Here is a 15,287-nt window from a genome sequence, read left to right on the forward strand (position 1 = left end):
CAAAATGTGTACAGGCATTGCCAAATGTCCCCTGGGGGACAAAACCGCCCCAGCAAAGATTGATATGTTTATGGAGAACCACAGCATGAAAACAAAGCATACTGAGCATACTGACAGTATACTGAGCATGCTGACTCAGTGGTGAAGACAGTGGAGAAACTTAACAATGAGATAAAGAAATAACTGAAATGGCCCTGGCCGGTGTGGCTCACTGGATTGAGTGAGCCCCAGCCTGCGAACCAAACGGTCACTGGTTTGATTCCCAGTCAGAACACATGCCTAGGTTGCAGGCCAGGTCCCCAGTAGGGGGCACGAGAGAGGCAACCACATTTCTCCCTCCTTTCCTATCTCTCTAAAAATAAATAAAAATCTTAAAAAAAAAGAACTGAAATGGTATCATGTACAGACATACAAAACTGTAGCAAGGCTACAGCTCCTTTCCACATTTATGAATATTATCGACTGGAGCCTCAAACAAGAAAAAGTGGCGAAAATCACATGAAAGAATAGATATTTTTAAAATCATTTTGGTTTATATTCTGTGTAGTTCATTCACTGTGATACTAAGCCAGCCTGCACCCACTCCAGCTCAGTACACACTGGACATGTGAGAATCTCTAAGCCAGGTGGAAAGACAAGTTAACAGCATGCTGTACACAGACCACTCAGACGGACTGAACTAACATTTGGAAAACCCCAATTTTCCCTCCACTTGGGAGAAGGCCAAACATCCTGCCCTCATCTTCAGCTGATACAGAGAGATCTGATTAAGATAACTCAGATTACTGGGGAGAAGTAGAGAGGGACTATAGGAGGGGTTTGCCCTGGCAATTGTGGGTGCTTCAGGACGGGATTGGCTGCGAAGTTGAAAGCCTCCAGAGCCAACAGAAATACAAAGGAGAGAGCTCTCAGGCTCACTCTAGGACGCCTGGATGATGGTGCTGCAGCTGCCTTTATTTCCCAACAGGCAGTATTTTATATGGGAAGGAACTCTGGGCACAGCCTAGAAGCGGGCTGACCTCGCAGAGGGTGGCAGGTTTATTCTTTGAGTGTTCTAGAGGGAACACGCTGAGGCAGAAGCCTGCCATTCTTTCAAAATTGTGCAGTTTTTGTATCTTATGTTGTTTTTAGTTCATAAACTAACCCTATAGAAACAAGATAACTAGTAACAGGGGAAAGGTAGGAGAACTCAGGTGTTAGAGTTTAGCCTTAGTTGATAGGCTCAAGTGATGAAAGCTGTGACTTGCTTGGCCTAAGTAACTGCTTTTGAATAAAGACTCCTTTATCACCAAACCTTTGCCTCTGGAATTTTTGCCTAGAGGGCAGCAGCAGGCTGCTGTTCGGTAACTCTATCTTTACAAATTTCTCCCTTTGCTAACACATCTGTCTCTGGGCTGCTGGCTGCCTCTCTGTCTTTAGTGTGGTCACATACTTGGGGAGCTGAGTAACAACCAGTTTAAGACTTAGCTCAGGACTTTCTCAACAGTGTCTGCATCCCAGTTTGGGGTGAAAATTCTCCATGTGTTCCTAACAGTTCTATCCTTCCCTAGGAGTTTAGTTGGCATTTGTCCGACCTCTACTTACCCGTATCACCCAACCTGGCTGTGCTAACTTCCTGTCAGCAAGAAAGCAGAGCACCAACTATGTAGTGTGACATAATATAGCTTATTCTGCTCTGATTATTACTTACCACACATGGAAAATTCAGTTTCTGAATTCCTTCTAGGATTCATGATAATGATCTAGCACACTAAGAAACCCGGCTGCTAGCTTCACATCAACACTCACAATTCTATAAAACACTTGAAAAATTTTAAAAATCCATTACTTTTCATACCATGTGCCCTCATAGGAGGCCTAACAGTTGAATACTGCATCATAAATTTTGATGTTCACATTGTAACTATTTCAGAGTAACAGAAAATATAAATAAACCTACTTGTGCTGGGGAATTTCCACTGGCTCAGAAGGCTTATAGAAGTTCCGTCCAATTTGGTACATGGACAATTTCTTTAAGATCCTGCAAGTACATATTTTTTTACTCTTTGGTGAACATAAGTGAATAACAGTGTAATTCTAAGTTTGTACCCATCCTGCACATAATGATAAAAACATGTAGAAAGTACAGAATTCTCATTCTTATAGCACAGGGAAGTTCAGATACTAAATATACACATGAGTGTATGTGTGAGAACAATCTCTTCTTCATATCTGAGAATGACAGCACTGAAGTTATTTTTATCTGCCTGGGTTTAACTGCAATGACAAGCATGCAGTCACTTGAACAGGTACGACTGTGGTTATAACATTCTGGTCAGCGTGATGGAGGCAAGCCATGTATGAAGGCTCTTCTGGCCTCTGCCCCCTTTTGAAATGAGGAAGGATGTTCCCAAGGGGGCTTCTCAAGCTGTCTGGGTGCTACCAAAAAACACGGGTGCCTCTTCGGCAGCTGGTCCTGGCCAGCTTTGGAATGGGGCACATCACTGATCTGAAGCTGCCCGGCCCACGCAGGAAATGTTAAGAGTTTCAAGTCAAAAAACAGGGGCTCCAACTGTGTGATTTTGGCTTCAAATGCCCCTGAGCCTCAGCCTACTCATCAGTGAAAAGTGAATTTTCATAGTATCTGCTTCAGGGCACTCAAGTGAGGATCAAGTAAGATCAAATACAAGTGAAATGGATTTCTAACTGAAAAGCACCTTTGCAATGTTAGCTGACTTAAAACAGTCCCCTCTCAGAGGGCACGCGCAAGACTGGCTTCTGAACAGCGTGACACAGCACTGAACTGAAGCCCAGGTAAGATCTAAAGGGAATGGCAAGAATTATGACCAGAATGAAGAAAATGTGTAGGGGCAGTTCCTTCATGCGCGCTACTCAGCAAAACCCAAAACTCCCACCCGTATCCGTCCAGAGGTCAGTGTGGAGCAAAGGACTTGAACCTTAGGTGAACAGCTCATCTGACTGATCTGCACCAGCAGCATGGGAAGCGGTGGTCTGCATGCTCTGTGTGTCCATGTACCACCTAGTGAGCTCGCTAAAAACATGGATTTCCAGATCCCACTCATGAAATTCTATTCACTGGGTCCACTGTGGGGTAGGGAATCTGCATTTTATCAACCCCTCCCAGCCCCCAAGATGACCTTGAAGTAAATGATCCACATCAGTTTGAAGAACACTGAAAAGTTTAGTCACCCCCTTCCTTCTGCACCCCCAATCCCACCCCCAAGTGAAAGCTGACTGCAGATGGTGGTGGCCTTTTACACTAAAATAAATTAATTAGAAGAAAAACAAATGCTTCAGTACTAATCTAGACATGCCCAACTTTTAAGAGGGAGGGGTACAGGGTACAGAAAAGGAAGAGAAGGAAAAAGGCACCCTCCCTGCTACCACGGAGACGGCACAACCCCTGAGTTCTCTGGCTCAGTGCAGACAGTACTGGATAATAATGACGAATGCCGGCTAGGGGCTGTGGTGCACCGCCGCGCACATCACCGCACAGGTACAGGGAAGACGGCCCTAAGGATGACACTGTTGCTGGCATACGGCCTACAGACTGGTTGATTAGCTTGCTACCCAGGCTCTACGCTGAAAGGCATCATTAGCCTAAATTAACTTCACATTTAAGACACCTTACTTTTTAAAGATGATGCTGAAGACCTGCATGCACACGGGGGAGCTTGCCGGCAGCTCCTGCGTCAGAGTGATAGTCATCTTTACCGTCTCGCCTCTTCGAGTTTCGCTTGACAATTCTGTGACCTGGGAAAAGAAGTACTCAACATGCACTCTACAGATTAGCCCCAAGCCTGCAGAAAGCAGATGTGACAAAGCCAACACAATTTCATACACATTAACAAAAACAAAACTGCGGGTGTTACTGTGTGAGTAATACTGTAATCAACCCATCAGGTTGGGAAGGGTTACCGTCTCTGTACCTTCCCAATTCTATGAAAGCAACACATCTCTCTACTCTGTAACTTCTTTGTGAAGAATCAAAATGAGACTCGGGGTTCAAAGACTCAGTGCAAAGAGAATTCCAGAGCAGTGGTTCTTGACTTTTTAAAGGCACAAGGGTGGGGAGTGGTGAGAGAGGTCACAAATTACTTTTGAGTCTGATATAAGTTACAGACGTTATTCCAAGAAAATGTCCCAAATGTATATGCCGCAAGGATGTGCCTAACACACCCACTTTCAGGGGGGTTGTGGGTGCCCAGAAGCCTGTCTTGCTCATCCTGGGTTCATGGATTTCAGAGTACAGCCTCTCAAAAGTTTGTTCATAAAACAGCGGAGCAGAAATGAAGAGAAGAAAGCAAAGGAGAAGGGATAGACCAGAGGGGGAGTAAACATGGGGAAAGAGAAGAAAGTGGTGGAATTTTAAATACATAGGAAATGTGATTTTATTGATTTTTGAAAAGCCTAGAGAAATCCCTAGGGTTCTTATAATCTGGAACAATGTTCTAACAATGAAATGAATGCATGAATAGGTTTCTACACCAGCTTTAAATTTAAAGATCCTTCGACCAGAGAAATCTCCACAGATTTTAAGAATAAAAGACTAAACAAATCAATCAATAAACTTCAATTATCAAGGATTTTTCAGAAGGGTGGGAAATTAGAAGAGATCAGTTCATTAGCAAGCATTTATGTATTTTACCCTTATTTTCTATAAAGTGTAGTTTAAACCACTTTTAGGTTAAACCAAGAATGTGGTAGAGGGTCCTGGCTGGTGTAGCACAGTTGGTTGGAGCATTATCCCATAAACCTGAGGGTCATGGGTTCAATTCCTGATCAGGGCACAGGCCTGGGTTTCAGGTTTGGTTTCAGTACAGGCTCATATGACAGGCAACAGACCAATAACCAACTGATGCCTCTCTCCCTCTCTCCTTCCCTTTTTCTCTCCTTTCCCTGGGTGAGGATTGGAGAAAAAAAAAAAAAAAAAGAATGTAGGGTAGGAATGGCTCACTGCATGGAAACAAAGAGAAACAGGTACTTTCCCAGAAACTGAAATATTTCATTGAGACGATCTCTTGCTTCAGATAAAACTGTAGAGAAATCAAAGGTAGAAAGCTACAGAAAGAGCTCATCAACATCTGGGAGGGGTCTAGCAGCCAGGAGGGATGAGGGGTCCCCACCCCACGACAGAGATTTCAGGACGAAGAATGAAGACAACAAAGGATGTTGTGCTGAATGGTTGGGGTTGGGGGCAGCAGATGGTCCCCATTAGGACCTCTCTCTAGGACTGCATTTCTAACAGCTATCTAAAAGCAAACTCATCGGCACCCTCTGCTCCTCCCCCACCAAACACCAACTCCTCCTTGCTTCTTGGGCCTGTCGTGGGACCCCACACCCTCCAATCCTGGGCTGCCAGCCTCAGAGTGAGCTTTCACTTCCCCTCCTCCATCCACTATCTGATCAGTTGGCAACTCTTAGTACTTCTACATCAGCAATGTCTCTAATCTACTTCAGCTGTTCCAATGCCATTATTTTTCCACAGAGCTTAGCTTTAATTTGGAATTGGACAGACCCTGGTCCTCTGCCCCTTGTAGCCTATGTGAAATGGAGGAAGTTACTTCAACTCTTTAAGACCTTCCCCCATCTTTAAAGTAGGAGTGAGTCCAGGGCTGTGAAAATCAAGTGAGGGGATTCACAGATCTTGTCCCCATCTGCAGCAGGGCTTTGCACCTTTCTTCAAGCCCTTTGGACCTTCTACCCAGATCATTCCAGTCACAGTTAATAATTTTCCCACTTTTCTCACGTTAAGAATTCAAAAGGATGTGATCAGAGTAACTGTTATTTAACTTAGCTCCCATGGAAACTATCTCTCAATGGCTTCAGTGGCCCTTGGAGGAAAGTCCCTATTGCTCAACAGAGCACTTAAAGTTCTCCCTGCCTTCTGAGTAACAAATTTCCATTCCTTCCCGGCTAACCCCGAACTATCAGAAGTTTCTAAAACATGTCCCTTTCCCTGGCTGGTGTGGCTCAGTGGATTGAGTGTCTGCCTGTGGACCAGAGGGTGGCTGGCTTGATTCCCAGTCAGGGCACACGCCTGGGTTGCGAGCCAGGTCCCTGGTAGGGGAGGTGCGTGAGAGGCAACCACACGTTCATGTTTCTCTCCCTCTCTTTCTCCTTCCCTTCCCCTCTGTCTAAAAATAAATAAATAAAAATATTTTTAAAAAGTAAAAAATAAATAAAATAAAACATGTCCCCCACTTTCCAAAATTGTGCCCTTGCTCCTTTTTCTTGTCCTTCTGTCCAGGAATACACCACCACCACCACCCTCCCTCACTGATCCAAATCCTGCCCTAAAAACAAATTAAGTGTCACTCCCTCTGCAGTGTCCTGCTGGAACGATCTTTCCTTTCCTGGAGCTCTATATGAAGACCTTAACCTCAAGATACTTAACCTCTCTAAGGCTCCAGGGGTGACGAGAGGATTAAATGAGATCATGCATACAAAGAGCCTGGCAGAATAAGAAGATATGTAGCCTGGTGGGTGTGACACAAAGTATAGATCTGCTCAACCCAAGAGATGTGCTGGGGCTAATCTCCACAACAACCAAGCACAGCACCTAACACCTAGTAAGTGCTCAGTAAATGTTAGCATAATAAAACTGCTAGTTATTATGCCATTTATTTCATTCTACCTCGTACTGCACTTACTTGTAAATAACTTGAGTACTAAATGGAAAAATGCTTAGACAACCAGAGCCTTTGATTATTGATCCTTGTTTCCTTTATGGTGGTAGCACCCTGCCAGGCACACAGTAGGCTCTTTCTAAGTGCAGAATGAATGCATGAGAGTGGCAATTCAATGTGACCGGTGATAGGAACCTAGATTGTGGCCACATATGCACAGATCGGATCCGGACGACAATGGAAGACCAGGCGGCGGCAGAACAGGACTTCTGGAACTGTACTATGTGGGAGCACAATGATGAATTAGGGGAGGAGCTCTTCCAAGTTATACGAGCATCTGACGAACTCTGTAGTGTATGGATGAGAGTGCAGGATGTAGCCCCAGTCAGTAGTCAGACCAGAACAAGGTGAGGTAGTAATATCTCCATTAGGACACTTTCTTTTTACTATTTCATTTCCACCGTCACTGGGTGGCGGGTCATGTGTGGATAAGGAATAAGACAACACACTTTTGTCTGAACCTAGTATCACCTGTGTCTAAGAAAGGAAATCAACAGGCCTGATTTGTTAGACCTTGTTTTTACCATCTATTTACTCACCTGCCCCCTCATTAAATTCCATCTCCAACAATAAGGTGTGAGGCGCTTACTAAATGCTTATTTTGAATGAGAAGTGAATAATATTAATTTATTCCTAGCATCTATAAAATTTCTCCACTTTGGTTAGGTACATTAAGTAAACTAGATCATTCAAGATGGCAGGGGGTGATATATAGTAATTTTAATATATCTAAATTTCCAAATTGTTACTACAAATGTATCTATAAGCAAGGTGATCTTAAATGATTACAATACACTTGAGATATACCCTTCCAGTATCAGAGACAATATTAGCATGTTATCAGTATCTGGTCATCTGACAAAACACTGAGGATCAGTAAGAACTTAAGATAAATAAAAATGTTTCTAAGTTTACAGGTCCAGATTTTTCAAGCCCTTAAATTGAATTATCTGGTATAATTTTAAAGTTCCATAATCAGATGAAATACACACTCAAGTAGCTCCCGTAAATTTCAGGATCTCATAAAATGATAAAGGCCCAAGAGTGCTCCGAAATGCATTTCTTGAGAAAATTCACAAAGATTTTACACACAGTCTAAAATGTATGCTATTGACCCCACTCTGCTCAAAATGCTGACCTAAAGGATTAAGTTTTCCAAGGGAAAAAAGTACTCAATTTTAATCCAATGTTCTTTAATTTTTTTCATACAGAAATTGGCTCTTTTTTTCCTTGCAGTAATTTTAATATTACTTTAGAACAAAACATATGATTAAAATTTCAATGCCAATGTCTTTGTTTTAGGGCTGAAAATGGATAAAGGACAATGAATCATGCAGTGGTCACATGATTAAAATATGCCTTTAAGATTAGTATCAATAACTCATATTTCATACGATGAGACAAGTCATGAAATAAATGACAGTTTTAGAATCAGAGATTAATGTAAAGTTATTAGGGCACAGGGGCACCACTGTGTGGGAGCAAGAAAAAAGTAAATTTAAAGGCCTGAAGCCATACGCTGAATGGTGTTTCAGTCTTGCCTATATTGGGAAAAGTTTAAAAAGGATGCCTATTTCAAGGACACTTTACAAAAAAAAAAAAAAAGGTGAAAAGCAGTGTTTGTATTACAGCTCTTATTTTACATCAGCTTCCTAATTTAGAAATCAGTTACTGACGAGGCCTTAAATAGGAAGTCGTTTTACTCTCAGACATGGGAAGAGGAAAGAGGAAAGGAGTGAAACACATTCCAACTCATGAAAATCTGCTAACCTCTTCAATATATACAGATGAGCATAAACACACGCATGTGTGTGTATGTGAGTATTAAAAAGTAACTGTACTGTACCTTTTCTTCTAGCTTTTGTGAGAGAAAAAGGATGGTACCATCAAATGCTTTTGCTCTGTTGGAAAGTTCCCTATGACTGTAAAGCAAAGCAATTCTCACGCTTCTAGATACCAAATCTGGCACATACGTCACATGATATTGGTATAACTGCCAGTCCTGCGGCAAACCTAAACTAAAGAGATTTGTGACCAGTTTCACAGGTATTCCACTGGAACCTGGGGGGAAACAAATAAAAAACACTTTTTAACAACAACAACAAAAAGTCACACCATGTTGTTAGTATTAACCACATCATTTAAAAATGTATTTGCATGTGCAGAGTTGTTGCTGTAAAGCCAGATTCGCGTTCAGTGACACAGACAAGCACTAACAACCTGTAGCCTGAGAACCTCATGGAGTCCCAGAAACACAGGTTCGGGAAGTCAAAAGGGGTTGTGTGTAAAGCACGCCCATGAGAACATAAGAGCAGACACTGACTCTCTTGTCCCCGGGAGAAAGGAAGCATCTTAACTCAGCTACCCTAGGACTCCTTCCAAAGCTCAGATTCTCTGTGGGATTCACATTAGGGGACTAACATTTTAGGATGCTGCTCACAGATTATATAGACACTGTCCTGTTCTCACCATGAATATGATCCTGGCCTCTTGGAAATCCAGATAATGAAGTTAATTATACTTCTGAAAATCCTGAAGCAGTTCAGTCAGTGGCTACACCACTCTCCCAATCCCAGGGAAGGCCCTCAGAGATCAAGGGGAGGGTGCAGAAGAAAGGAAGAATGGACACATCTCTCCTATGTGAACACAGGACCTCTAGGCGTCTGTGCCAGTGGGAAGGCCTATGTGTGCTTCTGGGAATTCCATCCCTTACAAAATGTTTTATTCACCTCTTCAAAGTCTACAGGACAAATTCAGAGATGGCCACGAAAAAGCTGGTCAGCGCTCAAGGTGGCCTAAGTTCCCACCAAGACAGAATCCAGAGGGCACTAATGAGGGACTTCTCGCCTCTCCTCGAAGGGAATCATCTGGTGCTTGTCTTATAGAAAAGAATTGTATCAAATAGGTATTATTTTGTTTTTCTCATGGAGGAAGTGGAAACATGAGCCTCTAAGATGGTAAGAAAAAAAAGTACAATATCATGTGTGCCTTGGTATTCCCTCAGCTTCATCGGTGGTGTAAATCTGGTAGGAACAAGAAATTATTGTGCTATTTTAATTAAACAAAAGTTTCTTTTGTTTTTCTAGATCCTGAGGCAATGACAACATATTTTAGCTGCTCCTATTAATAGACAAAGAGAAGTCACCTAGAAAGTCAGGGCTGGCAAGATCCTTCGAGATCATCTACACCACTATTTGCAAACTAATCATGACCCATTACTGCTGCAGTTACGAGAGGACATGAGGCAAAACACTATGTGTCATGAGAGGACTAGACCACAACGGAAGTGGATCTGAGCCCCTTGCATGCAGCTAGGGCAAGCACTCTTACGTGAAAACTTGTTTCAGTTGTGTGTGTGTGTACTGCTGGATAATAGTCATGCAGCTATTTCTTATTTTGCTGCATGGTTTTAAAAATTTGAAAAGACTGATCTGCATTATGGAGTCTTAACTTCTGGGAGGGAGTCACAGAGCCTTTGGAGAATCCAGTGAAAATAAGAGACCTACTTCCCTGAAAATGCATATGCCCACAATTCTGGGTATAATTTCAGGGCTGAGCCTGGAATCTGGGCTAAGAATTCCAAAATAGGTAACATCTTTCTTTGTCAGCTGAAGTAAAGAAACATTATTATTCCCTTAGGGGAAAAGGGCTGGGAAAGAGTCAAAACATCTTTTTGAAGTCCTATTCCAAATGTAAGGAGAAAATCTTTTCAATAAGTGAAATGTTGTTTGGGGGGAAATGTTACTATTTTTATTAATAAAAAGGGAGTGAAGGTGAAAACAACTAGTATCTAGATAACGCCTTGAATAGAGCAGATAGTCAACAAACATCTTTTAAGTTCACTCATTTATTTTATATCTAGAAATTAAAATCTCTTAAGCAAGATTTGGTGACATTAAAAAAGAAGTAACATAAAGACCAGTGACCTGTTTTGCAATCTCTCACGTGGGCCAATCTCTCTCTGGTGCAGGCACTCAAATCCATGAAATCCTGTCTGATTTTCCCACCTCTTTCCATGAGGGTACATTCAGCATTACCAGAAGAAATGCCATTTTTATCTAAAAGATTAAAAGAAAACCATAATAGCTCATATTTTATTGTAGTGATATTATTTACAACTACTATATCCAAAATGCATCTACAACGAAAACTCGCATTTTTGTGGTGTTAATAAAACTGGCCCACATTGCTGAAAACAACCATGACCATACAAAAGTCTTCAGAGTAAAAATTCAAAATTGTGAGTACATGGCATGTTTTGTTAGAAATAATGGACCCTAAGTTCGTCCTCCCTCGTCATATTTTGGTCTGGTCTGATTCTCCTCTTGGCTCAGGGGAAGCTCTATCTCCCTATGTCCCACTCCACAGCCACTCAGGGAGAGTAGCTCTCCCTCCCCCAGCTTTTGTGTGATGCCCAGAAGACCAAGAGTGCCCACACCAATCACAAGCAGGGAAACGCCCAGAACACTGCCATTGGTTTTTATACTAGATCGTTTCCTTGAGAATGAAAGTCAACAATTCACCTTGGGGCAGGTAGGTTCTAGAAAATATGAAACTACAATACAATGACAATTTCTGTTAAAATGATTACAAAGAGATGTTGATTTTTATTTTTAATTGTATTTTTTCCCATCATCACCACACTATTGTCCGTGTCCATGAGTCCTTCTACCTTTTTGCTCAATCCCTACACCCCCTACCGCTCCCCGCCTTAGCTGTCAGCCTGCTCTCTCTCTCTGAGTCTGAGAGATGTTGGTTTTTAGATACAGCTTTGGCTCTCTGAAGACAACATGAAAATATGTAATACAGAATGTTATGACAAAGTGATATGACTCATAGTATGACGAGTCGCTAGAACTCTGACCTGACTGCCACCCTCTGACAGAGTGGCTGAATGCAACTGCCCCACATGGCACCATCACTTTTGCTCAAAACTGCTGTCCATACCCTTCTCAGTGAAGTCTGTGTCTCCTGGAAACCACAAAATTTACTTAATTTTTAAAAAGTTATTGTCAATAGATTGTCCATGTCATTTACTATTCATGGTTTCAAAAGATGTTGGATGGTTTCTAAAAATTCAATCTTCCTAAAATATTAGCTGCCAGAGAGAAGGGAAGGGGGATGGGGAGTTATTTTGAGTACAGAGTTTCCGTTTTGAAAGATGGAAAGAGTCCTAGAGATGGACGGTGGCGATGGTTGCCACTGGCCTGTATAACTAAACATGGTTAAAATGGTATATCTTGTGTTATGTATATGTTACTACAATTTTTTTAAAATAAATAAAAATTCAATCTACCCTCAACAGATAAAGGGTTTCCATCACTTGCTAGTGACAAGAATGTGCAACAGACATGGAAATACAGTCCCAAGGGGAAGCTGGGATAAGGTTTGAATGGTGGCAGTTGCGCTGCCCAAGAGCAGATCTTCTGTGAGTTCAGATCACAGGGGTCGTGGAGCAGGGCTGGAAAACCCCTGCAGAGCAAAAGAGAACCAGGCATAGGATCGGGGGAAGGACTGGTGAGACTGAGAGTCCAGAAGAATCTAAGTGGTTAGAGACTACATGGTTATTAACAATTAATCACTTAACTTCATGGTCAGAGCAAGGGAGATGGTTAATAGATTTCAGCAGTGGTTATGGGCTGAACTGCCAATCCCCCAGATTCCTCTGTTGGAGTCCTAACCCCTAGTATCTCAGAATGCAACTGTATTTGGAGACAGGGTCTTTAAAGAGATAGTTAAGTTAAAATGAGATCATTAGGATGGGCCCTAATCCAGTATGATCAGTGTCCTTAGAAGAAAAGATTAGGGCACAGACAAGTACAGAGAGAAGATGATGTGAAAAAACAGGAAGAAGGTAGCCAGCCACCTAGACCAAGGAGGAAGGACTCAGAAGAAATGAACCCTGCAGAAACGGTGATCTTGGACTTCCGGCCTCCAGAATCATGAGACAGTATATTTCTATTGTTTCACCCGCCCAGTTTGTGGTACTTCGTCAGGCAACTCTAGCGAACCAGTGCTTGGAGCATGCCAACTCACACATGAGATAGGGACAGCTTGGAGCAGCATGTTGACAAATGTCCTGAGGGTAAATCTGGATTTACAGGGAAGAGAGCTACCATGAAGTGGTGACGCCTACCATGGGTGGGGAAGGAAGAGGAGGCAGTGGCAGCCAGCACTCCAGATTTCTAATATGCCTGCAAGCATTTACATGTCAAAGAATTTTAAAATACTTTTTCAAATTATTCAGTGGACAGAAAGAATCTGAAAACCAGCTTCCTAATATCTGTAGATTCCCAAATGCAAAGCACTGTCAGCAAATTCAGCAGGAGACTCTATGTTTGGGATTCCCCCAAAACACAGCAGACCCTTCAAGGAAAGGTAAATGTAATGTGATGCTCAGGAAGGGACCGGGCTGTTGGAAGGCATAGTGGAGTCACTCCCGTTCCATTCTGAAGGAACAGAACTGAATGGAACAGACTACTGCACTTACAAGGCTGTGGAATCCTGCTTGTTCCCACGAGGCTATTGCTGGACGATGCTTCATTGTCACTGAGATCAGTAGATACAGGCTAAAACGGGGTGGGGGGGGAATTATTGGTCCAATTTCAGATGTTAATACATAAATCAAAAGGTCAGTACAAAATAAAAACCACATCATGTCCTAAGTCATTAGACTGCCACGAGCTAACAATGTTAACATGTAATGCTTGAGAGCTGGTAAGAAATTGCCTATTGTAGAAAAAAGAATAAGGACGAACTAGTGTTCCCCATTCATCAAACTTTAATTTTAGTGCTGTGAGCCCGATACAGCCGTTAGACCCTGGAGGTGTAAAGAGGCTGAGATGAGACCCTTGAGTCAGGGAGCTCACCAGAGGGGAGGTGGTCCAGATGGGCACGACCTCATGCTTCCATGGCCCACAGACACGGGCCTCCAGTGTGAATATGCCCGTAGCAAGCGGATAAACTGTGCCCAGAGCATCTGGGTCACCAGCCACATGACGACTGTCCTGAATAAAGTTTTCCAAATTATTTCATAAAATAAGTGAAGGGAACTATTAATATTCTCTTTTTTTCTTTTTTAGTGGATTGATTGGGGTGGCATTGGTTAATATATGATATGGGTTTCAGGTGCACAACTCCATAATACGTCACCTGTACACAGCACCATGTGCCTTCATCACCACCACCCCGCTCACACCCAATGCTCCTCCCCACCCCTGCTCTCAGTCATTAATATTTTCTATTTTAAAAAATAGTTTCTTTTTTCATCATAACTGCTCTCAGTGTTCAAGAAGAAATGTATCTTGGCCTGCTAAAAAATGTGTGAAGTGAAGAGAGGACCTTTTCATACAGTAAAAGCATAATGACCAAACTACTCACTTGAATACAATCTGAGAGACTGCTCCAAATACTAAGAATGTGTAGTAACATCACTCAACTGTCGCCAATTTGCTGATCAATTGGTTCCAGTCGCTTAAGTCTATCTAGCAAGGAGTGGTACAGCAGTTGATCAACATTGGTTGAATCAAAACCACATCTGTATCTGAAATTATTTATTTTTACATATGAATTAACAAGAATCATATTAGATTATATGTGATATAATGCTACTACTGAAGGTATGGCAATTTTTACCAAGAGACTTAAACGCAAATCAAATAATTAAAATTCAGGAGTAGAAAAGGACAGCATATTTGTCTCTAATATTTAGTTCTCTTCACTGACCAAAATATCTACATTAATGTCTTACTCAGATAAAATCCCAAAGGAAAAAGTATGAGAAGCCCTGGGAAGACTCAAAGTTGAGAGAGAAGATAACCCACTGCTTCCTGGGAGGGAGGAAAAGAGGGATACAGAGGAAGGCCGAGTCCACGAAGAAGACATATAAGACAGCAAGACAACGCCAGCTAAGCACTGCACGCACCGTGGGGTGGGCCTGGAGGCTGCCCACCTCCGTGGCCCTGGGGCTGCGGTTGATGCCTCGAGCCCTAACGCGGGCGCGTCCACTCATGCTTCCGACGAGCCCAGAGGGACTTCTAACGCAGCAAAACCTCCATTAGGGTAGTTTCTATTGGCATCCAAATGGCGCAGCTGCGACCACAGGTAGCGGAAGTGGTGGGTCTCTGGCTCCTGGGCTGGAAACGCCCCAGCAGGGTGCGTGGGTGGAGGGAGCACGCACAGCCCACAGGGTTACAACGTGGCGGGTAGGGAGGAGCGCACAGTGGGGTGGGGCAGCGCGGGGCGGGGTGTAGTGCGGGGAGGGGAGGGATAGCAGAGGGGCCCAGAGTTCCCTTCTCTTGCATCCCTTTCCCTTTTCTTTGCCCACCCCGCAATTTGGCATTATCCAACTTGCTAGTCTGTGCCTTTCTTATGTGCATGGTTGCATACGTTGTTACTTTATCCAGTTTGTATTTTCTGCTTGGTAGTAAGGGTAGGCAACTTTTTTTCATCTGTACGATAGCTAGGAGTTTTCTATTCTGTGAATTGTTTTACATACATTGCTGTTTTTAAAATTGGGCTTCTCATGTATTCAGTTTTGATTTGGAAGAAACTTTATCCTTTTTTTAAACATTGCAAATAGCTACTTCCGGTCTACCA

At 42.7% G+C, this 15,287-nt stretch overlaps 1 protein-coding gene across 1 annotated transcript in view; it reads right to left on the reverse strand.

The window, feature by feature from the left end:
- PIWIL4 (piwi like RNA-mediated gene silencing 4) overlaps positions 1–14,710 on the reverse strand; it is a 44,058-nt gene extending 29,348 nt beyond the window's left edge. Inside the window, exons 1-6 of the mRNA XM_053924763.1 lie at positions 14,605–14,710; positions 13,180–13,258; positions 10,616–10,747; positions 8,536–8,750; positions 3,632–3,753; positions 1,940–2,020 (exon numbers count right to left, since the gene is read on the reverse strand). Coding sequence (XP_053780738.1) covers positions 1,940–2,020; positions 3,632–3,753; positions 8,536–8,750; positions 10,616–10,747; positions 13,180–13,258; positions 14,605–14,700 — 725 coding nt within the window. The 5' untranslated portion in view covers positions 14,701–14,710. The remainder of the gene's footprint in view (positions 1–1,939; positions 2,021–3,631; positions 3,754–8,535; positions 8,751–10,615; positions 10,748–13,179; positions 13,259–14,604) is intronic.
- Positions 14,711–15,287: the final 577 nt, after the last annotated feature.

This window comes from Desmodus rotundus, chromosome 5 (assembly GCF_022682495.2).
Source record: "Desmodus rotundus isolate HL8 chromosome 5, HLdesRot8A.1, whole genome shotgun sequence".
Classification (NCBI taxonomy): Eukaryota; Metazoa; Chordata; class Mammalia; order Chiroptera; family Phyllostomidae; genus Desmodus; species Desmodus rotundus.